This window comes from Corythoichthys intestinalis, chromosome 6, assembly GCF_030265065.1.
Source record: "Corythoichthys intestinalis isolate RoL2023-P3 chromosome 6, ASM3026506v1, whole genome shotgun sequence".
NCBI lineage: Eukaryota > Metazoa > Chordata > Actinopteri > Syngnathiformes > Syngnathidae > Corythoichthys > Corythoichthys intestinalis.
In genome coordinates this window covers 21,628,076-21,655,996 of record NC_080400.1, presented here as the reverse complement: position 1 = coordinate 21,655,996, position 27,921 = coordinate 21,628,076, and the positions used below count along the sequence as shown (strand labels likewise).

Below are 27,921 nucleotides of genomic sequence, written 5' to 3'. Positions count from 1 at the left end.
GTGTTCTATTCAGAAATTCATAAAATTAACTGCATGTCTAAAAATAATTACAGTATAACTTTTTTTTACCACCATCAAATTTGAATGTTAATATGGTTCGTTATGAACCAAAGTTTTCTGACGCAAGATGGCCGCCAGTTACTTACCCCGCCGACTCCTTTAGACATCTCCCCCCCCCCCTTCGTTAATGCTTAACAAAACCTAAAACTCAAACATATTTACTAGAGTGGTAGACGGATAGCAAATGGGTAAAAAGTACATTTTTTAAAAAAAAAACTTGAAAAAATGTGTGGAATGTGTGTGTTCGTTTTTTTTTTTTTTTTTTTTTTTTTTTTTTTTAGCAAACATTTTATTACGAAAAATATAACAGGCTGCCAATTCTGAGAGAAATTGGGTCGGGGGCGATGAGTGACCGTTTGACGTGATCTCATTTAAAGATGGAAAAAGAGCAAACGAGCACGAACGTCTTCCAAATGAATGAATGACAAGACAAGAGCAAGAGAAGCCATTTCCTCGAAGACGTCATAGCTCCTTTTAAACGGGCCGGAAACCCCGTAGCAGGCCACAGTCAAACAGTTCGCTTCATCGCCGCTGAATCCAAAATGGCCGGAGCCGACGGAGACGATTCTCTCTATCCGATTGCAGTTCTCATTGACGAACTGCGGAACGAGGATGTTCAGGTACGTGGCAAGCGGTGCATTTTCCGTTCCCGTCGGTCTTCTGCTAACAGCGGGAGTCCACTCGTGTGGCGTTTCCTTTACTGCTTGCTAACTCTTTAGCATTGCTAACTCAAAAATACATCACGGCCTATGCGGCGTTCTCAAACAGGGGCGCACCCGTGTCTAAATGATGGCTTTCTTCATTGTTACAGTACCTAATACAGGTATTGTAATGTCTAGTATTCTCAACGAGTTACAGTAGCTAAAATGACAAAACAATTGGCTGCTCCAAGCATTGGGTACGCTCTGACGTCTTTTTGTATGGAGTGGTTCGACACCATGACAGCAACTTTGTCATTTTAGGTATTTTGCTCTCTTGTTCTCATTCGTTCGAGAACAAATATGACTATATTTGATGTAAGTCTTGGGCAAATTGACTTATAAAGGAACAACAGGTTCAGTGCGTGAACTTATTACAGCTAACTCTCGGGCCAAGACCTGCCGCCAATAGTAGACTCCCACCGACTCCTAGAATTTCCTGTATTTATAGGTAATACCAGTTGTTCTCTACTAGAGCTGCACGATATCCATTTTTTGAAACCGATATCGATAACTTCCTGCTCCTTAAGGCCGATACGATAACTGATAATATACAGTACTGTGCAGAAGTTTTAGGCAGGACACCTGCCTAAAATTTTTGCACAGTACTGTATATGTATATATTAGGGCTGTCAACCAATTCATTTTTTTAACCGAGTTAATCATAGCTTTAAAATCAATTGATCGTAATTAATCGCAAAAAAATGACAGCCCTAATATATAAATATTAGGGCTTTCAAACGATTAAAATTTTTAATCGAGGTAATCACAGCTTAAAAATTAATTAATCGTAATTAATCACAATTCAAACAATCTCTAAAATATGCCATATTTTTCCATAAATTATTGTTGGAATGGAAAGATAAGACATAAGATGGATATATACATTCAACATACTGTACATAAGTACTGTATTTGTTGATTATAACAATAAATCCACAAGATGGCATTAACATTATTAACAGTCTTTCTGTTAAAGGGATCCACAAGAAAGACCTGTAGTTCTTGAAAGATAAATGTTTGCACAAGTTATACTAATTTTATATTAAAGCCTTTCTTAAAGTTTTCATATTAATAAAATTTGTAAAATTTTCTGTCAAAAAATAAACTAGATACAGTAAATACACCACAAGGTGTCAATGGCGAGTTTTAAATTAAATTAGAAATCAAGCCAAATAGTGTGTTTTGTCCCTCGACTGACGCCGTAGTTTCCTGTAGGGCTGTCCCAAACGACTAATTTTCTCCCGATTAGTCAGCCGACTATTTTTACGATTAGTCGACTAATCTTATAATTTTTTTGAATTTTTTTTTTTTTTTTTTTACTAATTTAGCAATGAATTTTTTTTTTATGCTTGTCAATTCACAACAACATTTTTGAACACTTATATTCTTGATTAAAGTACAAATAAACAAATAACAATTATAAATCACAACTAAACAATGAGTTCAAATGCTGATAGAATTGTGCAAAAGAATGGAATGTAAACAGATTCAGAACACTGACTTCACCTTTCCAAAATGATTCAAAACAATTCTTAAAAAAATACCTAGCATTAATATTATAGTATACTGTAGTACTATATATAATAGTATTATAATTATTCATTGCCAATCAGAATTGTCATAAAGGGTGTCATTTTAAAGGTATTCTTAGTGTAGAATCTGAAGTATGTGAGATTAACGCCAGAAATCGTTATTTACGTAAATGACGAACATTACATGCTTTTATTTTGAAATGTTCACCGGAAGTAAGTTCTCTAAACCGCTAATTTAAGCTTTACACTCCGCAAAAAAGCACTTTTTGTCATTGCATGTGTTGTCAGGAATAGATTTTTTTTCCTTTTGCAAATGCTGTTAACCAGCGATTTTTCATGTTTGAAGTGTCACCTTTTAACTGCAAGTTTTGGAGAAGGCTGCCTGTTTTATAGCCGGCTAAAGTAGGTCGTCTTTTTTCCCCATTCACCTCAAAGTAGCAATGCTAACATATATAGTGTTTAATATAGATGTGTTTTCCTATTTTGTATGTCTGAACTTTAATTCTACAGCGTGTTGATGAGAGAAAACCATCAGCACGCATGCACAAATGTACGCACGCACACACGCGCGCGCAGCGATAAAACGCAACCATGAAAATGACCGCCCTCATTTTTATTTACCACGCGATAAATGGACTTATTGCATATCGCGACAGGCTTAGCAACTTCAATAAAACATCATTAGTTAGTTAGACGGACTTACAATGTCCTGTCGTTATCATTCACGGCCGACGTGCAGCCAAGCTTGGCATTGAAGAGACAGGACACAACAGTGTACCCTCCTTTGTTTCTTTAAGTCAATGTTTTGGACTCTGGTGCGCTTTTTTTGGCTTTGTGCCGCTTTCCCCGCTTGCATACCAAGCGTGCGACATTCTTTCCTACTACTTTCCACGCATATATTTTTTTTAACCCTTCATTAGCCGTCGACGGGATGTTGTGCTCATCGACGGATTTACGTCATCGATGACGTCGACCATGTCGACTAGTCGGGACAGCTCTAGTTTCCTGTTTAGTGGTCCATCCATTGTAATTCACATCATTCGAGTGCTGGCTTCACAACGTACGAGACCTCTGATAGTTTGTATATTGTAAATAAATATTGCCATCCAATGTATTTTTACTAAACGAAATGTTTGAATAGAATTTGACCAAAGTCTTGAATAAGTTTTATGTGTATGTTGCATAGCTATTTTGATTGGCAATGCCAGTTCTCTTTGCACTGTTGTTTAACTTTGTGAGAATAGGGCCTCATTAATACAGATTGAAGCGCTTTTCTTTTTGCGATTTTTTTTTTTGTTTGTTTGGTTTTTTTTTGAGGGATAGGAATATTACTTTTGTTGTGCTTTCACTAAATGATACTTACGTTTGTTGTGAAGGAGTTGCCAAAGCTTATGCCAATAAACGGCGCAGTCCAATGAACGCCTGTGTCCACACGCCTTTTGTAATATTCTGATATAGAATTATCCCAGTCACCCTAAAGTGCACGCAGCGCCAATGCGGTTTACTCACATGATGCAGGAGTGAGTTTGTTACGGCCTGCCGAGAGCCATAAGCTGTGTTAATGTTGAAGCTGAATGTGCTAATAAAGAAAGTACCAGCACGTCGCGTGTGGTATACCTTTGTTAAGAAAAAGCACAAAACAAGACACCTTTCATTGCCTGTTAGCTCTCAAGTGCGTCATTGTAATCTGTTTGAGGCAACGCATGAACGAGTCATTTCGTGCATGCGTTAATTGCGTTAAATATTTTAACTTGATTAATTAAAATTAATTGACGCCCGTTAACGCATTAAATTTGACAGCCCCTGATATATATATATATATATTTTTTTTTTAAATGTATATTCATCTGAGTTTTTGAACACCTGGAGGTAAAAAATACTAGTGATGGATTCAGCATAGATTTGCCTTTGACCTAACTACAGCTGAAAGGAATACTTGAGCAACTCGAGTAACTAGAGTTTAAAAACTGATCCAAGTAATTGTCTTCACCTCGAGGAATCGTTTCATTTTGCCAGCTCTAAGCATCAGGTTTTGCCCAGACTACTTTTAATGCGAGACAACGCGCTGACATCACGTGCGTAGAGGAAGAAGCAATAAAAAAAAAAAAATGTACTGCAGCCGCTACAAAACTACACCCGCATAATGCTACGGTGGTAGCATGTAACGTCTGATGCGTCTCATAGATATCACATGTATGTAGTGTTTAACCTGCCATTTACAGTGATAGACATCGAATTTAAACAGGGAGTGCCTGCTGTAAATGGTCATGTTTCAGTGCCATTGACAATCGCTCTCCCAGTCAAAATGAGCTGGACGTCTAGCGCCGTCAGTGGTTATCGATGAGTTAAATGAATGCCTTTAACCCGTTGGTGTTATTTGTCCATATTCTGGCTTTTTTTTTTTTAGTTTTTTTTTCTTCTGTGTTTCATCAAAGAAAAAGCACTGGAAAAATTACGTTAGGGAGCCAGTATTTCCCCAGGATAGTAAAAACATGTAAAGATCAAAATGGCAACATGCTGCAATTTCTAATTTATTGCAAACAGGTTGGGGAGATTCACACTAAATTCTCATAATAATGCCGATTTCTGGCTCATTGACTCCCATTATAAATCATAATTTTTGATATGCTGTAAACCTGGTGTGTTATAATGCATTTTCCGCGATTACTGATGCATTCACTTCTTTGGCGAGTCAAAACCATGGAAATACAGGAATTTTGCTTTGAGAGTCTTAACACCCAAAGGTCACTTGGGGGCGCCAAAGGCTAAAACAGGAATTTGCTTGCAAAGAAATTCTGTTGTTATGACTTATTTGGGCCTCTAACTATGTCATATGAAATATTCAAATTAGTTTTATATATATATACAGCATAGTTAGTTTTGCCATTAGAATAATACTGCTATTAATGTCCATAGGGGCATTATTTATTTATTTTTTTAACTATATATATGTAGATAGGTCTGATGCCAGTGAACATTTTTGAGTGTTTGAATGTGAAAAAATATTCAGAAATGACTTGGTTATCACACTTCAAAGGAAAAGCCATACTTCACAAGAATTTTGTTTGATTTAGAAAACTGCCATTGTGTAAACACTGGGCATGCATAAAAAAATTCTGTTATGACTTATGGAATAATTTGGGCCTCTAGCTATGTCATATGAAATATTCAAATTAGACTTTTATTTTGTGTATACATAGCATAGTTAGTTTTGCTATTAGAATAATACTGCTATTAATGTCCATAGGGGGCATTATTTTTTTTTATTTTTATTTTTTTTTTTTTTATAAATATGTGTAGATAGGTCTGATGCCAATGAACATTTCTGAGTGGTTGAAAGTGAAAAAATATTCATAAATGACTTGGTTGTCACACTTCAAAGGAAAAGCCATACTTTGGACAAAATCACAAGAATTTAGTCAAAATAAAATATATGTCTGTTCTTCCACAGTTGCGACTGAACAGCATAAAAAAGCTGTCCACTATTGCACTGGCGCTCGGCGTGGAGCGAACTCGCACTGAACTGCTTCCCTTCCTCACAGGTAACCAATTACGCCATCGACAATAAAAAAACATGATGGCTTGAGCTGGACAGTTCAGTTTTTACAGTGTTATCACATGCTCGGGAGTGATGAAAAAAGGTGTAACGATGATCTTTGTCCTTTAGACACCATCTACGATGAAGATGAGGTGCTGTTGGCTTTGGCCGAGCAGCTTGGCAATTTCACAATGTTGGTGGGAGGGCCAGAGTACGTCCACTGTCTCCTGGTATGTTTCATGCCTTCTAGAATTTTAACTAACCTCAAAAAATGGAATTGTGCCAATTCTTGATGTAATACCTTCCTCCAGCCACCCTTGGAGAGCCTAGCAACAGTAGAGGAGACAGTCGTTCGAGACAAAGCAGTGGAGTCTCTGCGCAAGATCTCTCAGGAGCATTCTCCAGTTGACCTGGAGGTCCATTTTGAACCCTTGGTCAAGCGTCTGTCTTGTGGTGACTGGTTCACCTCGCGCACATCTGCCTGCGGCCTCTTTAGCGTCTGTTATCCCCGTGTTTCCAGCACTGTCAAGGCTGAAATTCGCCAGTAAGTCACGTTTAACTCGATGTCTAATTATGTGTGGATTATGTGCTTTTATCTATATTGTCATTTACTGTTTTTTGGTCCATCTCTTAGGCATTTCCGCACCCTTTGTTCAGATGACACTCCTATGGTCCGACGTGCAGCTGCTTCCAAACTGGGCGAGTTTGCCCGAGTGTTGGAGTTGGATTATGTTAGAAGTGACATCATATCCCTCTTCACAGCCCTGGCGTCTGATGAGCAGGTATCACTTTTCCTTTTATTTATTTTTTTAAATCTAGCTTATCCTTCAGGGGTCGACAATATAAATGGCCCGGGGGCCCAGACATACTTTTAAAACTGTCAGGGCCATCAGAATGCTCCAACCACTGGCCCAGTGGCGCCAGTAAATATAATGCGTCGATTAAGAAAACAAATCTTCACATTAATTCCCAGTGGTTCCGTGTTTCGAAGACATTGTGCTATCATGATCAAAGACAACCTTTTCAGTCTATGCAGCAGCCGTTGCTATCCGTGGGGTGTAAACAAACCGCTTTCGTTCACTCGCTCCTGCGTGAACGTGCGCAACCTGATTACTGCTGCTATTTGATTGTCAGTATCTCAGTAGCCACCTCACGTTATACTAAAAGACACCATGTTTCTGAAACACTCCAAACCGGGGGGGGCACTCAAGAAAGCGTCACCGATTGAGTTGAGGGAAAGTGAAATCAACATGAAAAGAACAGGGAGAGAAAGTTTCAGCCCCAGTGGCGAGACCACTGGAATTGGTTTGGCAACATGGTTTACTGTGAGGTGTGCAGATCAACGCCCACATATGCAGACAAGGAAGTTTGAGAAAAGTTAAGTATGAAACCTATAGTATGAACATGTGATAATTCATCCACGTGACTACGGTTAGCTTGAAAACCGTTAGCTATAATTGCCTTGGTCATCTCTTTGACTTCTAAATTGTTGCCATGATTACCGAAACATGGAAGGCTTCCAGAGGGCGGTAAGGCGAATAACGCAAAAACTTTGCCCGGGCGCTGGGCTCTCTCCCTGGAGCTCCTGAGAATTTATTTATTTATTTATTTATTTATTTATTTGTGTTTCCCAAAAACAAACTATGTGCAAGTTGTCAATGGAGTTGATTTGGGTTTATTCATATTTCTGGATGGGTTATTCATGTTCCGGGTTGGTGACCGGTTGCAGACGGGTAAATGCTGACTTCACACGTCAGTTTGTTTACATGCAGATGTTACCAAAAAAATCAAAATTGTAGACCTCATTTTAGTGGAAAAATTCCCTGGTCATGTGACCAATTGACTCAAAATCTGTGTGATGACAGCACTCCACTGGTTGCATGAGTTAGGCTATGCCTCTTGTTTGTACATAATACATTATATATGATTATGGAATTGGAATTTTCATTAAATCTACTGCAAAAAATTAATGTTGCTAGTTGCTACAAACATGCGGCCACATACAGCTACGGTAGATATAACATATATGTAGAACTAGATGCGAAATGACAGACGACGGCGGCGTTAGAACATGTATTGAGAACTAGATGCGAAATGACAGACTTGCGGGCGTTAGTAAACACCGCCGCCATCTTAAAGCAGTAGACTTCTCTCGAAGGCTCTGTTGTAGCGAACCCAATTAACTTTTTATCTAAAATGCTCCTAAATCGGCAAAATCTTGAATCTATCCTTAAATGATGAAACGGTTCTAAAACTTTGAAATGTCGAAAGTAGACGGAAGGGAAATTATGGAATGACGGGAGCAATTTTAAGAACTTTAACGGTTGATTATCAACATTAAATTATTTGAATGTAGTTTAAGGCTGCTGATACAGAATGGGGTCTTGAGTGTTTTATTTACTGGTTTTAACTGTTAACCTGACACTGAAATAGTGGTTTGGTTTAGCCTGAGAGGATTTTTGAACAATTTTGGAACTAATGCACAAAACATTAAAAGCAGGGGGGTTGGGGGGGGGTGCATCAATAATCGAATCGTTAGGTGCCCCAAGATTCCCACCTCTACTGTTTTAGCATATTGATTCGAGCAGGATTGGGGGTGTATGACACAGTTTAAGCGTATAATTGCAAATTGTGAGCGTTTTATAAGATTTCAGATTTGCTTAGGTTTTTTTTCTACTGTACTTTTTAAATGCATAATATACTGTCTGGATCCTTCCATCACTGGCTAAACATTCTTTCCTCCATCAGGACTCTGTGCGGCTGCTGGCCGTGGAGGCTTGTGTCAGCATCGCCACTTTGCTGCCTCAAGAAGACCTGGAGACCCTGGTCATGCCCACCCTGCGACAGGCAGCTGAGGACAAATCCTGGAGGGTCCGCTACATGGTGGCCGACAAATTTTCTGAGGTGAACTTGTTTTACTGGCATCTCATCATGACAAAGAACTAATTATGACACGCAGATGGCCAGGTAAACAAGAATTGGGGTAGGCCGAAAAACGATCCGTGCCATTAGGCTCCATCTTTCATTTTTTTTCTTCACACATTTAGACTATATAGCACTCCCGTAAATCCCAGACTGGCCAAATCTGAATTTATTGCCACCCCAGCTGCCAGTGAAGTAAAGACAGCTGGGGCAGGTGCCGTTTCAGACAAGCAGGAGAAGCGGCTTACTGGAGAAATGGTTTTGAGAGAAATCTGAAGCATTAAAAATGGATAACGTCTCCTTATTGCATGAGTTGTAGAGCTTCAGCTATCGAATATTTTAGTATTCGAGTAATCGACTGAAAATTCTATCGATTAATCGAATAAAACTTTAAACTATTTCTTACCTAAAAATGTAATTACGCGTGATAACACACATAACTTGAAAGCCACATGTTTTTCCCCACGTGTTTCATTTGAATTTCCATTTGTGTCTAGCTATTTTTAAGTTCTAGTTAAGTTTTAAGTTAGTCTAACCTGTAAGTCCTGATAGGATTTTGAATTTTTGCAGTGTTCAAAATAAATGTATGATACCTGCTATATTGGGGCACATTAGGGACCAGTGCTACTTGGTGTTTTATTCAGCAATGACTACTGAGCTAAAGCTCACAATCAGCTTTATTATGTTTTAATTTTACACCTGCATCACTCTACAGCGCTGTTTTTACAGATTCAATAAAGCCTGTATGTAAGACACGTTAGCCACGCATCGACAGTGGTCATAATCAATAGAAACCTAGCTCTCCGAAGGGCTAACGTTACGTGAGCGAGTGACAGTAACGTTATATTTATTAGTGCTGAGAAGTGTACTGCTTAAAGATGGCGGCTGTTCACTAAGCTGCCCAGACGCGGCCAAGTCTGTCATTTCGCATCTAGTCCTAAATGCATGCGATATCTATGAGACTCATCGGACACTACCTGCTACCACACTAGCATCATACGGGCGTAGTTTTTAGCAACGTCGGGGTAGTTTGTAGCGGCTGTCGGCTGCAGTAAGTTTTATTGCTTCTTCCTCTACGCACGTAATGTCAGCACGTTGTCCCGCATCAAAAGTAGTCCAGACAAAACGTGATGCTTAGAGCTGGCAAAATTAAACGATTCCTCGAGGTGAATAAAATTACTCGTACTAGTTTTTAAACTCGAATTGCTCGAGTATTCATTTCAGGTCTAATTAGTTTTCAATGAATTTGATTATCGACGTCGTTGTAACTAGTTGACTAACCTCGAAAGACCTTGTGTGGATATAAAGTGAAGGGGTGGAAAGTTTGAAATTTATACTAACCCTTTTTTTACCACCACATACCGTAATTTCAGGACTATTGGGCGCCCCTGATTGTGAGCCTCACCCAGTACATTTTTAAAGGAAAAACCATTTTGTACATACATAAGCCTCTCCTGCCTTTAAGCCGCGTGTGCCCACTTAGTAACAAGAGACATTGACAAAGAAATACAGTTTTTTAAAATTTTAATAACACACCTTAACTTTTCGTCCCAAACAGCGCCGGCAAACACGGCAGTTATATAGCAGCGGCACGGAAGTTACATAGCATCAGCATGGCGGTGCAGCACTAATTGTGCTGGTTAATAAAAACATAAAAGTCTTTGTCAGCAATCTTCATCTTCTGTGCATTCAAACCATGGAAGTCTTCACCCTCAGTGTCGGATATGAAGACGCTCAGATGCACTTCGCCACGCACCTACTCAGTGTCTCCTTCGCTGTCGCCTTCAGTGTCTCCCATAATGAGGCAAATTCACTCCCAGCCTGTGCCGTCCTCCTCGCGCTTCACGCTGCCAGGCTCCCCCGGCAAACCTGTGCAAAAGCTGCTCTTCGCATGCGGCGAGTCTTGGCAAACGATCTCTCGCCGCTCGTCATCAAAGCTTCCCATACAACTCGGATGGCCAATTTAATTTCTTCTAGCATTTTCCATGATGCAGGTCTGCCAATTCTACTCATGCATAAAGATGAGGTTCCGCCACCTCTATCCATGCACAACGCCCAAAGTTAAACTACCGGTAATAGTGAAAACTAGCGTCTTCCTCGACACATATATTCCGCGTGTCTCACTCCCACATTCCAAGCTCGAGCGCCCCCTGGCGGCCGTCAGAAAAATACACAAATTGGCCGCATCATTGCACATGCCGCAGGACCCAAAATGAGGGGGAAAAAGTAGCGGCTTGTAGTCCGGAAATTACGGTAGCTAAAATGCAAACAGAATAGAAGGCAAGTGTGACATCAGTTAACGGTTACAGCCAGCCATTCGGCCATCATTGGAATAATCGATTCAAAAAATAGATGGTGACAGCCCGAGTTTGCAGCCACGTCAGTCAGACTCTCTGTGCGCAACACTCATTCCACTAATGAGAAAATTCTCAGTAATGCTGCAGTTTAGATGGATGTGCTTAATCATCTTCGAATAGAAATGAGCTGTGTCGTTCACACGGCACTTTGCTGTTAATTTAGATGTGGCAGACCTCCTTATTCAAAATGTAATCGTCTGTGGGAATAAGAGTTGCAGGATAAGCCCTTTTACTGCTGACATTGATTGCCGCTGTGCCTAAGTACTTGTTATGAGATTGCACTTTCCACAATGACATTATGATGGATGTTTACCCTGATGTCATCCCCGCTGTGCCGAGAATCATTACTCCTTTTCCCACTTTCTTTAATCAATGTCAGTAATAGAGCAAGCTTATGTGAATAAGCAATTTTATAGTTTGACATTTTCTTTATCACAATTTTCTGGCTAATCACAATCCCAGATAATTTAAAAGACTGACCTGCCAATCTTGGTAATTCCCCTTATGAAAAGCATGCACTTTTAAGTCAATTTAGTTTTATTGTAAAACATCAAACATCTGTGGAACATTTTGAATGTGAGCTTTCACTCAACAGGTATTATCTGACTCAATTCACTCACAAAGGAAAGACTGTAACGAGGACATCTCGCTGCCCCAAAATAATTTCCCACACAATAGAGATATGAAATGCTAATACAATTTCACTCCTTCCTACATTAACATGACAAAGAACGGCACGCGTTAAAATCAGAAACATTATGTTGGGAGTTGCTAAAGTATGAAAATGCTTAACAAATGCATTTTCATGCTCATGTTAATGTCTGCAACCAAACTGTGGCAGATTCATATGGCGAATTGACTAGACGCGATGGTTGGATAAGACCAGTTATGTTTTTAGTGATGGACCGATCACGGATTCAAATTTATTAAATCTGCGGCCCCATCAATCGGTGCGCCGTGATTTCAGTTTACTTAAACAGTTCAAGTGAATTTGGTATTTTGGACTGAAACAGTTGCCACGTTTACATGGAGCCAAATATTCCAATTACAATCGGTTTAGATGTTCAAACCGAATAAATGTTTTCCATATAAACACCTCATTCGGAATGAACAGGCCTAAACCGAATGGAATTTCATTCCGATTCACAGGGGTGGAATATTCCTTTTCCCAAACCGATTAGAAGTAAAATTATTAGGGCTGCAGCTATCGAATATTTTAGTAATCGAGTAATCGACTGAAAATTCTATCGATTAATCGAGTAATCGGATAAAACAAATATATTTTTAGGTGAAGAGCAATTATAAATATACATGAGAAAACAAGACATTTCATCTAATCTTGAACCATTTTCAGTCAATCAATGTCTTTATTTTCGATGTATATTGTTGAAAACAGCCAACAATTGCATCTCAGATGTAACTGTTACCTGCCAAAGATGGCTCGCGAAAGGCGTAACATAAAACAAGCCACACAACTGTACAAGTGGACACAAATTTATTTACACAATAATCAAACTCGCAATGAATATGTACAAAATGCCGAGGAAGCGTGACTTCAGGGTAAGCCCAGGCCAAAACAACAAACAAAAGCAACTACACTTAAACCCCACCCGCTAACTAAGCCCTGATCATGTAAAAGGAACAAAGAAAAGACAGCTTCTAACCTAACTTCCTACTCTATACAAAACAGGAGAAAACAGGTTGAACAGAAATGGCGACTTACCCTTACTTGCTTCAGTGCTCTTATTTACAGTGGTGAACAAAAACGATCCAATAACGAATAAACACAAAAGATCTCACCGAAAAAGCGGGAGTGTATCAAACTAGCGATCAAAGTGCAAACGAGCGTGAATGGTGAGCAAACAGCTAGCGAGGAGGAACGCGACAGAATACTGCCAAATTGCGACCTCATAGAACGTTGACAGCGGCAGGTTTATGAAGCTTGGCGCCTTTTTCTTGGCCAATCAGCTGCGGCGACGTCGTTGGTCCGTCCTGCGTCGATCAGCTTTTGTCACAGTGGGAGGGGAAGCAGCCAGCTGGTGGAGGTGACGATCAGCTGACTGGAAAAATCTCAGAAATTAACTGTTAAACGGCCAGGGGCCGTCACAAACTAGAATTAAAAAAAGACAAATTCACTGCTTTCACTCAAAAAACCTTTAGATCTTATTAAAATATAAATATATTTATACCTAAAAATGCCATTACGCTTGATAACACACATCACTTAAAAGTTAGGATTTTTCCCACCTGTTTCAATTGAATTTCTATTTGTGTCAAGCCATTTTTAAGTTCTAGTTAAGTTTTACGCTACTCTAAACTGTAAGTCCTGATAGGATTTTGTGTTTTTGCAGTGTTCAAGATAATTGTATGATACAGGCTGTATTGGAGCACATTAGGGACCAGTGCTACTTGGTGTTTTATCCAGCAATGACTACTAAGCTAAAATTGATAGTTAGCATGATTAAGTTTTTATTTTACACCCTCATCACTCCACAATGCTATGTTATGTTAAAGCCTGTATGTAAGACACGTTAGCCACGCATCGAAAGTGGTCATAATTAATAGAAACCTAGCCCTCCGCAGGGCTAACGTTGCGTGAGCTAGTGACTCAGACAGTAACGTTAATCTTATTTTTTAGCGCTTAGCGCTCTTTATTAGCGCTTAGCGCTCTACTGCTTTAAGATGGCCGCTGTTTATTACCGCTGCCCAGATGCGGCCGAGTCTATCATAGTGCATCTAGTTCAACATACATGTGATCTCTATGAGACTCCTCAGATGCTACCTGCTACCAACTTAACATCACGCGGGCTAGTTTTTAGCAACGTCGGCGTAGTTTGGAGCGGCTGTCGGCTGCGGAAATGTTTTATATATTTTTTTATTGCTTCTTCCTCTACGCACGTGACGTCAGCGCGTTGTCCCGCATTAAAAGTAGTCCGAGCAAAACGTGATGCTTAGAGCTGTCAAAATAAACGATTACTCGAGGTGAATAAAATTACTCGGATCAGTTTTTAAACTCGAGTTACTCGAGTTGCTCGAGTATTCGTTTCAGCTCTAAAAATTATATCATGCAAACAGGGAAGCGGAATGGTGTCTGGTTGCGTTCTTTCTGCACATGCTCCGTACTGACGTGGTGACGTCACTTGGTGACGTAAGTAACGTCACTTGAAACATGGCTTCCAAGCACAGCGCACCTGAATGGAGTCCGGCGGAAAGATTGTATTTAATTCAAATTTTAAAAGAATTGAATATAATTGCTCGCTTAGACGGGCGTAAAACGAGGAACAGTGAACTATTTGAAAAAGTTCACGAGAGGTTACACGAAGCCGGAATAGACCGGAGCGTTGACCAGATTAGAAACCGGTGGAAAACGCTGACAAGCGGCTACTACAAGGCAAAAGAGCAAAACAGCAGAAGCGGATAGGACCCCACCAACACAACAAGTGGGTTAAAGTTAAAACAGCAGCACTCTGACGATCGATCTCCATGTTTTGCAACGTGACGCTTTGTTTTGATTAATCTGCGCATGTCAGACGGCAGTTGTCAAGCGTCCTTTCGGAATAAAGGCAGACACATGTAAACGCTGGATCGGAATAGATGAAGTGACATGTAAACAGCTGATCTGAAATTTCCATTCGGAATGATTTGAATCGGTATGAATAAAAGTCAGCATGTAAACTTGGCTATTGACTTGAAGGTCCTAATGAAGTAATATTGTTACTTAATTTTTTTTTTTTTGGTAGCTTCAAAAGGCAGTAGGCCCAGAAATCACAAAGAATGACCTAGTCCCAGCTTTCCAGAACCTTCTTAAGGACTGTGAGGCTGAAGTCCGTGCTGCTGCAGCTAACAAAGTCAAAGGTCAGTCTATAAATGCACTTTCTATATTGGCTAAATTAATAATAAGGATAATACCTCCAATCTATTTGAGCAATCATTCACTGCCATCTCCCACAGTTCAAACCGGTTGAACGTCTTGATCCGTCAGTGGCTCCCAGGGAATTAAATATTAATACTTAACCTAAATATCTTTAACATCTGTTGGCTAGAATTCTGCGAGAATCTCCCAGAGGACAATCGTGAGCAGATCATCATGACTCACATCCTACCTTGCGTCAAGGTAAAGAAAAAAAAAACCTCCTGGTTAACTTCAGCCTCCTTTTATGGTGAATTAAATGCGTAAGGACACGGCAAGATGCTTCTTTTTACAGCTCACCATGTAATAATATATTTGCTGTGACACTTTGGAAAGAAACAACTTTGTCTGTGGCCGTCATCATTTTAGATGACCATATTTGAATAGACTTGCTTTTTTGACAGCAGGTGGCAGTATTCACTAAATTGTAAAAACTTTGGTTTTTTCAGCTCATTCTTTTTTTTTTTTTTTTTTTGCATAGATCAATATTTAAGTGTTAAACATAAACCTAATATAAATTTGAATGACTTTTACTCAATAACCTCCTACATATGAGTGCTGATCTTTCGTGTTTTGTGTAGGAACTGGTTTCAGACACCAACCAACATGTGAAGTCAGCACTGGCCTTGGTCATCATGGGACTTTCTGCCATTCTGGGCAAGGATAACACAATAGAGCATTTACTGCCTCTCTTCCTGGCTCAGCTCAAGGACGAGGTAAAGGAAATGCACATTTGTTCTTTATTTCTCCTCACTCTTCATTTATTTACACAGCCTGGAACTAGGGGCGTGACAATATAATAATACAATTTATTTGAAGGTGCCTTTCTGGCACTCAATGTCGCCGTACAATCATTCGTAAATCAATTAAAGACTAGAAAAAAATGCTAATAGATGAAGATATTTAGCTGGACAGTAAAACACAAGAAATCGGGTTATTAAGGGTATGCGAGTCTGAACAGGTGAGTTTTGAGTTTGGATTGAAAAACTGGGAGTGAGTCGGTGTTCCTGAGATTGGGGGGCAGGGAATTCCAAAGCAGGGGAGCACAGCGGCTGAATGCTCTACTCCCCATAGTACTGAGGCCAGCGGGGGGCACGGACAGGTGTATGGAGTTCGAGGATCTAAGGGCAAGGGAGGGAGTTGTAGTATGGAGGAGGTCGGACAAGTACGGAGGGGCAAGATGTGGATGGCCTTGAAAGCGAGGAGGAGAACTGTACTGGATGCGAAAGTGGACCGGGAGCCAATGAAGCTGGCGGAGAACTGGAGTGATTTGGTGGACGAATGGGCTACATGTTATAATGCGAGCGGCTGATTTCTGGACCAGCTGCAGTTTATGGAGGGTCTTTTGAGGGAGGCCAAAGAGGAGGGAGTTGGAGTAATCCAGGCGGGAGGTGACAAGGCTATGAACCAGGATTGCAGCATATATCAAAAAGGTGATTTATCGTGACACTGTGTAGCCCAAAAGTTTATTGATACGCTCCTGTCAAGGATCGATATATTGTTTTAAAAAGGTTTCACTGTTTTTAAAAAAACAAACAAGTTGCTACCAAAATCTTCCATTAGAGTAGTGTCAACATGACCTAATGGGCTGCCACTGACGGCGCTCGCCATCCAATTCATCTTGACTGGATTGGACGTCTACTATTGATGAACTCATTCCAATTAACAGCAGAAGGATGAAAATACCTTTTTTTCTGTTTATTAGTTGTTTTGTGGAATTTCAAAATGATTTCCTGACCCATGTCGGCATAATTGTTGTACAACGCCATATCGTGATATCGTCATAGTGAGCCGTGTATCGCAGATCTTATCGTGGTGTTCCCACCTCTACCTAGAACCATACATGTAATAACAATCTCCCTTAGACATGTTATGCTATGGCTGTTTTAAAAGAGTTGAAATTGTCACCTGCGCATATTTAAAATTGGCCCACTTTCATCAGTGCAAAACAAGGTCAAAAAGCATCTAATTGGATTACTGTGCAAACACTGATGGTTTTGGGGTTCAAAAATTCCATCAATGAAGGTGATGCAGAATGTTTTGCCATTCTGAGTTCATCTGGTCAAATTGTGTTATTAAAACATTTTCATGAAACTTGCCCTGCTCTCTTAAAACACATTTCACTTCCATCATAAAATGCATTGAGAAATGAGGGCTTTTTATGTACAAATAGTTGGTACATCGTACGTGTTTTCATGCTGAGAAAGACTGAGTACACCATTTCCTAAAGGGAATAAATACTGTAATTATTACTTCCCCTACTTTCTGATAAAGTTAGTTTACAGATTTGGATTGCATTGCCGTCGTAAACCAAAAGACCCCCTGTACTCAGTTCATTAAATTTTATTTGGGTAGATACTTTATTCAGCCGCAAGGGAAATTCACTCTTCCGATAGTCTGCGCTATGAAAACACAAGAGTCAGTACATCATTACTTACACTGTGGTTATCGTTTTATGATAATAAAACTTTTGGCGAGCATGAAACTGATTGTTATTCGATATTTGTGTTACGTAAGCAAAAATTGTTTTTCCTCAGTGCCCCGAGGTACGTCTCAACATCATCTCCAATCTGGATTGCGTCAACGAGGTGATCGGCATCCGTCAGCTGTCTCAGTCGCTCCTGCCAGCCATCGTGGAGCTGGCTGAGGACGCCAAGTGGAGGGTCCGCCTGGCTATCATCGAATACATGCCCCTGTTGGCGGGTCAGCTGGTGAGGGAAACGGCTCATCTGGTAAAAAATAATGCAGAATTCATCGCTGTTGGTTTGAATTGCGTCTGTCTGCTCAGGGAGTGGAGTTCTTCGACGAGAAGCTCAACACTCTTTGTATGGCCTGGCTTATTGACCACGGTAAGGTACTATAATGCTTCGTTTGAGTGTTCAGCATGTGTTGCATTGATTAATCGAATGACTTGGATCATTGTGTTATAGAATTTTTGCCTCAACACTTAAAAACAGTGCATGTTATACGATGTATATTGCAAAAACAATTATAAACTTTGTATTGGCATACTTCCCATGTATCGTAATTTATCAAGCATTCATTATTTGTGCTAACTGCTAAGTATCAGGCATGAAAATCTCTCACCTTTCGGCGAAATTCGCCGTTTTGAAGTCAAAAAGGATGACCTACGTGAATCGTGTAGATCCGAGGAGAAAACTTTTAAGGGGGGTGGGGGGATTCGGGTGTAGGCATGTGCCGGTTACCTTCACGGTTTACCATGCTATGAAAACGTGGCGGTTACAAAACCACTAAAATTTTCCGTCATACAGTAGTACGTATTCTTTATTTTTCATGTGTCGAAAATGCAGCCAGAAGTGGCTTGGCGCGGCAGCACTTACCCCTTCCTCTGTTTGATGGTGCGAGTGTCAGTGACGCTATTCCAGCAAACCCAAAAAGAAACTCCAAACGCAAGGCGTAAATTCTTCAATTTATTGATCTCTCAAATCGTGGTAACTGAAATATACCAAATGAATACATTTAAAACGTTGTACAATCGTATTTTTCCACGTGTGAGTCGCTTCAACAGTTTAGCTTCATGAAAAAGTTCGCCAAAAACAAAACACACATTTTCCTTTCAAATTCATTACACAAAGTTACTAAAAACTTACAAAGACGAATGATAGGCAAGGCTTAGTTAGGAGAGCAACTTCATTGAGGTTAATCACAGCCGCTGAGAGAGAATCAAGTTTGTATGTGGGGAGGAGAAAAAGAGCGTCAAAGATCGCTAATTGCGACAGATGATCTTGTCCTAAGAACAAATTCACGTTCGCTGGACGAGGTGAGGGCCCAATTTTATTTTTTTTTTAGATGAATGCATTCGCCAGCATATTGAATTTGGTGAGTAATGGTTTTAATCGTTTTCATATTTTGCGGTATGACAAAGTTACTGCCGTTTGTCGCAGCTTGCGTTGAACACTGCCAGAGCGTCCAGTGAAAAAATAGCTCCCGTTAAGGTAGCGTCAAGCTTGTGTATTTAACGGTAATATAAAAGCAGTGTTGTCAGTAACGCGTTATGTGAGTAATGCGTAACTGTAATCTGATTACTTTCTTTCAGTAAAGAACAATCTAACGCGTTCATTTTTCTAAATCAGTAATCTGAGTAAAATTACTTTCCTTGATGCCTGTGCGTTACTATTTTGTGATTGCCCCATAATGTATGTAGAATGAAGAATACTGTAGTCATGGGAGTGACATCACATGTCACATTTTCTAATCAAGGATGGAAAAAAAAGGGTCACGTGTATTACCATGATGCATGAGCCGTGAGCGCTGGGAGTTTCCGGCCAAAACAACACAGCCTTGCTTCCCCTCCAGGATGCAATGAAATAGGCAGGAGATATACTACAAACGGCTGCATTTGCACACTGGAAACACAGCCATTACGTCACATTTTTGTCCAGTAAAGATGACAAAAATATCTCCGTGCGCTGCGAACTTTGCGCTGGCTCAAAAAGACTGTCGACCGCTATAAGCATCCAATTCAAGCACCACTTGGAATTACAGCACAACAGGTAACACGAAAGCCAGGACTTTTTGATACTGCTCGTGCTCAATCCTCTGTTCAAGCTCAGTTGTTGTTGAAAGTTTTGAAAGCTTAGGTTTAAAGAAATTCTAAATATCTTGCCTCCTCAGCTGTAGTTTTGGCTAAGCAATGCAAACGGCTGTCTCTAAGGTGCTGTAGTCACATGATCTGTTCGAAAAATAATTTGGACCCATTATGAAATAGTTTGAAGGATTCTTGTTCATTTCATTCATTTTTGTTGTTTATTTTATTGCTCTAAAACTTTTATAGACAACATTTTAATGGCCATATTCAATGGTCTTTATTTTAAAGGGGAAATTCAGAATTTTTACATTAGGCTTAATCTTTGAGTTAGCCGGGGTTTAATTAGTCGTTGGAGTTGATTTGAACAAATTCTGTGCAGTTTGCCAGTTATTTGTTAGTTTCAGGGGTCCAGAGTGGCTAAGCTAGTGCGAGTCAATGGTGGTTGAAATCAACTCCTTCAACTAATTAAACCCCCGCTCGAATATTAAGCCTTATGTGAAAAATTAAAATGGTCAAATTCGCAACATGTAGGACGTTTCGCCGACAGAGGACATTTTGGCAGAACGCCGGAACATATTTCCTCCACACCTTTCTCACCTTTTTAACCCCTGACCCATTTTCATGCCTGTAAGTATATACTGTATATATAACCGCAAAACAGCTGCTAGATGTTCCAACTTCAAGGAAGCGAGAATGTCAAATATTAGCCTCCTCCATTCATTTCTATCAAATTATTCTGGTTCAGGTTGCCTGGCGATGGAATCTCTCACTACTGACATCAAGCAAAAGGCAGACTACACCCAGAACGGGTCGCTAAACTCTGGGCTATGTCATCATGTGGAAATTAATCCCATGCTGTTTAGCTCAGTGGCTACCTAATAGAACACTGCACCACCAATAAACCTGTGGTACATAATTAAAACATTTAATGACGATTAATAAATTATGAGGTGGATAAATACAGATTGAGAATATCACTATATATGGAAAGAGTTAAACACTAACAAAATCAATGAAACGTGTAATTAATAACTTAACACCGCATGACATGCTGGGTATCCTGCTATAACTCGCCTAGTGTGCGTGAGTAATGCATTCAAAACAATTGGAAGTGGCAGAAGATTGATGGACAACGCAATTTGTTCCAGTATTTTTTTTTTTTTTTTTTAACAACTCACAAGTCGTGGTTTAATTAGATGGCTTTACTTTTAAGTAAAAATATGTTGCAGCAGAACCTGATAATCGAGGTCTGCCTATATAGGATATTCAAAGCACAATGCCAATACAGATTTTTTGAAAATTCAGCCAATTACCAATGTATACAGCATCTTTTGTAAGCTGGTATTTGAGGCCGATGTGTTTTTTTTTTTTTTTTTTTTTTTTTTTTTTTTTTTTTTGTCATCAATCAGGTTGATTATAAAAGGTAATTGACACACTCCTGAAAAAACAGCTATGTTAGTGTTCAAATTTTCTTCAATTGTGACACTGGCCACTAGGTATTGCAAAGTCACAATTAACAAAGATCGTCATCCAAACGGTGAACATGATTTTATTGGCTATATATCGGCCGATCTTGAATTAAATTATAACTTCCATATATTGGCCCGACTTCTTAGCCGGCTAACATGTGTCGACCTTTATCAGAAACATCAGCACCTAAACAACATGTCAATGGCAGATCTTGAAGAAAGCCCATGTATCGGCTGACCGATATATCTGTTGACCTTGACTTGATACAGTTTGACTTAAAAAAAAAAAAAAAAATTATCCTCCCAATGTCAAAAAAAGTTGAGAGGAAAAAACTGTTGTAATTGATGTCTTAGGCTAGGTTAATACCGGAGGTATTAATGCCCAATTCTAATTTTTTTGTCATGTTTTTTTGGCGTGCCCGTTCAGACTTCCTTTGTCCATCGAGCCTGTTCCAGAATCACGCATGCGCACTAATTCACAGTCTGAGATGCGCTGTGCAAACAGACCTGCATGTGCAGAAGCATCAAATCAAATGCTGGCTCAATGCCATTCTAGGGTGATCATATTTTGATTTCCAAAAAGAGGACACAAATAACTGGCATAAATAATCCCCGTTTAGTTTTATATTCAAAGTTTATATGGATTGATAGCATCATTGATAGCAGCATTGACATATACGTACTGTTTGCCCCGAATCTTGGTTGTGTAAGCTATCTTGAAATATTGCTCATTTGGAGCACTGATCTGTCCCTCTTTTTTTTTTTTTTTTTCAATTTATGACTGTTGTCAAGCTCTCCTCTTCCCTAAAAGCCGCGTACAAGCTAGGCGCTAATGCATTACTCCATCGCTAACTTGGTGCTCTGTCTCTCTCATTCTTTGCTGAAGTAATTGCTCCATGAATTCCGATTTGTGGGACTTGACAGTTCAGACCACAGCCACATTCCGGGAAAAATGTGGCCCAGATCGGATTTTAACCACAAACGAAAGTGACCCTGATCGGATTTGAAATAGTCCATTTTTATACTACTTGTCCCGTTCAGGTCAAGTTAAGGCCTGACTCAAGTCGGAAAAACACGAAAAAATCAGATTTGTGCATTAAGACCTGCGGTATCAATCTAGCCTAATTTTTCACGATTTATTAAACAATGTTACATTACAGCATATCATAAGATTCCCCAATCACACCCATCATTGCCCAGTGATCGTATTTCCACATGGACTAATGCTCCTCGGGTCACACTAACCACTGTTTAGGCATGACAAGCCAACTGACTGAACTATACAATGTCCAAGCACAAAGCTTTCAACGCTTTAGTGTAGTTTCCCTAAACGCAGCGCAATAGGACGCTGTCACCGAAAAGGCTGCACAACTGAGTTTCCAAACACTAGAACATTGTCTTTTGTATCAAGTGTTAAAGTGCTTTGTTTCTCTCCAGAGTTTTCCCCAATTAGAGATGTGTTATTGAGGACAAAGGGCCAGCTGCATTACATCATTGGAATGTTGTGTGTCTGGGGGTTAGGGTAAGGGCCGGGCAGACTGTTACATAAGAAAGGACACTCACTCTCCAGAATGCTTTCCTCGCTGACATCATTAATTCGTTTTAGCACCTTTTACCATTTGTAATGCGTTTTTACATCTACTGCACCAGAACAGTAAGAATATTAACTCTTTGGCTGACATTTGCCGTTGTGGCGCTGCAGTGTACGCCATTCGAGAGGCTGCCACCTGCAACCTGATGAAGCTGGTGGAGAGGTTTGGAGCCGAGTGGGCGCAGAATACAATCGTGCCAAAGGTTCTGGGTATGGCCAACGACCCCAATTACCTCCACAGGATGACCACTCTTTTCTGCATCAATGTGAGTTTCGCACACAATCGCTTGCGCTCGTATCTGTATCTGTGTGGCCAAGATGGTGACTTTGAAACTAGATTTGTCACTTACCAGGCACTCATTGTCAGTCATTGAGGGTGCTACACTTCTGTTCCATTTTGACTGGGAGAGTCTGGCAAGGAACGATTGCTACCAGCAACTGTTTTTGTGTTTCAATTGATCCTGGATGACAAATCGATTTCATGAATTTAATTTTTTTGCAAGTGATTTGAAAAAAATGTTTTGCCTTTTTTTTTCTTTATTTGCCAAAAAGGAAATCTCGCCAGTTCCATGAGTTTATTTCTTTGCGTAGTTATTACCTTGTATTTGGGGTCTGACAGCACAAATAGGGGAGATAAAATAAGATGAAAGAAGTTTTGCACTTTGTTTGGGTCATCATGCAATGATTTTTTTTTTTTTTTTTTTTTTTTTAAATTTAAAAAAAAAAAAGTTAATTTTATTGTTAGGCTATCTGGTCCTGGCCTAGTGTGAATGTCTTTTATATATATATATATATATATATATATATATATATATATATATATATATATATATATATATATATATATATATATATATATATTATTTTTAATATATATATAGGGAAAAAAATTGAAAGTTCGATATAAATTAACTTTATATACAATTTAAGCTTGTAGAAAACTCTTTTATTGAAAAAATATATATATTCACTAGAGGTGTGCAAAATTTCCAATTCTTAGATTATTCGCGATTCGGCCGTGGAAGATTCGAGAACGGTTCACAAACATCCAAATTCCGATTATTGAAATATGTCAAGTAAAGCGGAAGTAAAACATACTCAGCGCGCCACGCGGTCTTCGGGGACGCAATGAGGAACGGAGCGAGAGTAGCTAAACATCATGCTTGTCATTACCCGGCCCCTCGGGTAATGCCAATGCTCAACTCACGGCTCTAGCTCAACTCATGCCGCAAGATAAAAAGACAACATACCTGACTGCTGCAGACAGCTGCTACAAAGTACGTCCACATAATGGTACGGTAGAGACAAAAAGGGTCTGTGACAGTAGGTTGGGATAAATTTAAAAAAAAAAAAAAAAAAAAAAAGGCAATGATGCCACTAACAACGAAGGGATATACAAACTCAAATGGCAGCAAGTCAATACAAGCCGCCTAGGATCGGTTTAAAGACACTGCTGATGAGCTGGAATTGGACGCAGGTACGACGTTGGGAATTTCTCCCACATCTGTCACAAAACAATGTGATTTGAAGCATAATGTGGCAAAATCATGCCAGTCGTCATACTAGCGTCGCTCGCTAGTTAGCACAGCTTTTCACCCCGTCCAGGCCAACCGCGTCATCACCCCCATCGTGCATTGTGCGCGTAAATTATGAGGCCCTTCGTAGGTCAAAACGTGTACTAAATATTAGATTTTTAAATCAATGGCAGTAATATACGCGTTTCTAATAACATGTTTTGATAAAAGAGAATAATTGTCTTATTAGAGCCTACAAGTCTTTTAGTCCGAGGATCCCTTTTAGGTCTTAAAAATGTCTTAAAAAGCATTAGGGCTGCAGCTATCGAATATTTAAGTAATCGAGTATTCGACTGAAAATTCTATCGAGTAATCGGAAAAAACATTTTTTCGGTAATGAGCAATTATAAATAAGAAAACAAGACATTTCATCTAAGATTGAACCATTTTCAGACAATCGATGTCTTTATTTTCGATGTACATCGTTGAAAACGGCCAACAATTGCATCTCAGACGTGACTAGAATTTAAAAAAAAAAAAAAAAAAATTTGCATCTCAGACGTGACTAGAATTAAAAAAAAAAAAAAAAACTTACAGCTTTCACTCAAAAAACTGATCTTATAAAAAAAAAAACAATCATATTTCCTACCAAAAAATATTATTACGTTTACACACATCACTTTAAAAGTGTTTTCCCCACGTGTTTCAATTGAATTTCCATTTGTCAAGCTATTTTTAAGTTCTTTTTAAGTTTGAGTTTTTGCAGTGTTCAAAATAGGGCTGCAGCTATCGATTATTTTAGTAGTCAATTAATCGATGAACTACTTAGTTCGAATAATCAAGTAATCGGATAAGGAACATAAAAAATGAAAATACCTGAGCTGAGCCTCAAATGGTATAAAAAAAATAAATGAGGATCTATGTACAACAAAAGAACAATTGGCTAACTTACATAGCAAAAGGCTGTTAGCTAAAATGCTAACACTTTTACCATGCCCTTAACAAATGGTTCACACATATGCCCACAAAAATGTTAAATATACCTATAAACTAAATTAGAAATGCATTTTTAAAAAAATAACATTAGCTCAAACAAAAACTTGGCTTATGTTGGTCTTAACAGAGAGCAACTGGATTCAGCCATGAGGCACACTAGAGGGCAGTGTATCCTCCCAAATCAATACAACTAAATGCAAACACTTTTAAAACAAACCATTACAACGCCACTATAAATAAATACTCGAAGCGGCAAAATTTAATTCAAATCTTTTTTTTCCTAATCGAATACTCAAGTTAATCGATTAATCGTTGCAGCACTAAAAAGCATTTAAATTTGACTTTTAAAAGGGTGAAAGAACCCTGATTAAATATTTACTCATTTAATTTGGTGGTTTGAAATAGTCACCTTTAACCTTTGAGTTTCCCTTCATAATTGACCCCACCTTGCCATCAGGCGCTGTCTGAGGCGTGCGGTCAGGACATCACCACCAAGCAGATGCTACCCGTGGTCCTCAAAATGTCCAATGACCAGGTGGCCAACGTGCGTTTCAACGTAGCCAAATCCCTGCAGAAAATCGGACCCATTTTGGACGGCAGGTAAGTCCCAAGTAGAGGAGCTGAAAATCAGACCGGAGGATTTGAGAAGTTTCTGTCTGGACAGCACGCTGCAGGGTGAAGTGAAGCCAGTGCTGGAGAAGCTGGCCACCGACACAGACATGGACGTCAAGTACTTTGCCCAGGAGGCCATCAGCGGTAAGCAAACGACAACTTGCTGTCCGTCATTTAAAGGTCCTAAAAATGTCCTCGTTTCCTCTTTTTGCAGTTCTCTCTCTGGCCTAAGTCGAGCAACATGTCTCACCTCAAGTCTTTTACAAGATATTTATTGATGTTCAAGATCAATGGCTAACTGTATAGACCAATCTGATGACAACTTTTCCCCCCTCCAATCCCTTCCCGTTCCAGCGTCCTTCAAGTTCTCTTGCTGTAAAATCGGACGCTTCGTCTTTTAAGTGCTGCATGCTGACTAATAGTATTACTAGCGAGCGAAGCATCTGAGAGCCACCGAACCCTCTCACATTCCTCTTTTATACATATTCTCCCCTCCTTACTTCATTGTTTTATCAAAAAATGACATTCCGCAACAAGCGGTGTAACTACAGCATTTTATCCGGCCTTTAATGTTATTGTAAAACTAAACTAAACAACTTTGTGACGACACAAGTTGAGCACAATGAGAAGCGATGATCGAAAATGCTTTGTAGTGTTTGAGTCTATCTGGCCATACAAAAGAATATGAGCAAGAATGCAGTTTAGATTCCAGCAGTTTTGAAAATGAAAGTCAAGTACTTTGAAGTAATCCACTTATCAGGCTAGTTAAGAGTATCCACAGCTATGTTTTATCTCACTCACAGCTTTTGATGGCGATAGATGAACATCTGTTGCCATCATTGGCAATCAAAAGTTACGTCCGTTCATCTTCAACCAAGTCCACTTTTAGTCTTGTACTTTTTGTTTTCTTGAGGGGGGAAACTTACATTGATGACCAGAGTGCGTTTTTTTTTTTTTTTTTTTAATCGTTCCTTTCAGTGCTTCACTCACTTGACGCTGTTCTACTGTGTCCTCATCTGAATAAAGTTACAAAGAAGGCTTGTGTCATCCACTTTCACTCATTCTGCACGAGTTAACGGGAAGAGGAAGTTCAACAGAAACAATGACATCATCACCAATATAACACAAACATTTAGTAAGAATTTATCTTCCCTTTTCGCTTTAAGCTTAAATGCAATTTACGGGAGCCCTTTTCTTTATAAACTTGTGGTAAGTTATTCTTGTGACCTGCGCAAGTCAACTTGTGCATGGACCTCCTGATTTTTTGTTCTGTTTTGTTAATATGCCCAAGTGAAATTTTCCAGTAAATAACATTTAAAAGAATAAACCCTTTTTTATTATAAATAATTAGAGGCGTGCGAAATTTCCGATTCTTAGATTATTCGCGATTCGGCCGTGATAGATTCAAGAACGATTCACAAATATCCAAATTCCGATTATTGAATTATACCAGGTAAAGCGGAAGTAAAACAGCGCGGTCTTTGGGACGCAATGAGGAACGGACAGAGAGTAAATATGTTCAACTCATGCCGCTAGATAAAAAAAAAAAAAAACATACCTGACTGCGGCTGACAGCCGCTACAAACAACGCCCAGTTGCTACAAACATACGGCTACAGTAGATCTCATATATGTAGAACTAGATGCAGAATTACAGACGTCGGTGTTAGAACATGTATTATTGAACAGAGATGTGAAATAAGACTTTCCGGCGTAAGTAAAAAACCGCCATCTTTAAGCAGTAGACCTCTCTAGAAGGCTCTCTTGTAGCGAACCAAATCAACTTTTTATCTAAAATACTCCTAAATCGGCAAAATCTTGTCTTGAATCTATCTTTAAATGATGAAATAGTTTTTTTAAAAAGTAGACAGAAGGGAAATTATAGAATAACGGGAGCAAATTTAACAACTGTAACAGTTGATTCACAACATTAAATTGAATATAGTTTAAAGCTGCTGATTCAGAATGGGGCCTGGAGTTTTTTTATTTACTGTTATTTTGAATATTTGTTTAATATGTTAACTTGATACTGAAATAGTAGTTGGGTTTAGCCTGAGAGGATTTTTGAACAATTTTGGAACTAATGTACAAAACATTTAAAAAAAAAAAAAAAAAAAAGGGGAGGGTGGTGCATCAATAATCGTTTCATAATCGAATCGGAGCCTCTCAAT

The 27,921-nt window shown here is 39.3% G+C and overlaps 1 protein-coding gene across 1 annotated transcript; it reads left to right on the top strand.

Moving 5' to 3' along the window:
* Positions 1-509: 509 nt before the first annotated feature.
* Positions 510-26,789, top strand: ppp2r1bb (protein phosphatase 2, regulatory subunit A, beta b). Its single transcript, XM_057838696.1, has 15 exons — positions 510-680; positions 5,745-5,835; positions 5,961-6,061; positions 6,143-6,375; positions 6,466-6,613; positions 8,580-8,735; positions 14,851-14,965; positions 15,154-15,224; positions 15,602-15,736; positions 17,558-17,731; positions 17,809-17,869; positions 22,741-22,895; positions 25,597-25,739; positions 25,804-25,895; positions 25,966-26,789. Exons 1-15 carry the CDS (start codon positions 603-605, stop codon positions 25,980-25,982), a joined length of 1,770 nt encoding a protein of 589 aa, XP_057694679.1. The 5' UTR covers positions 510-602; the 3' UTR covers positions 25,983-26,789.
* Positions 26,790-27,921: the final 1,132 nt, after the last annotated feature.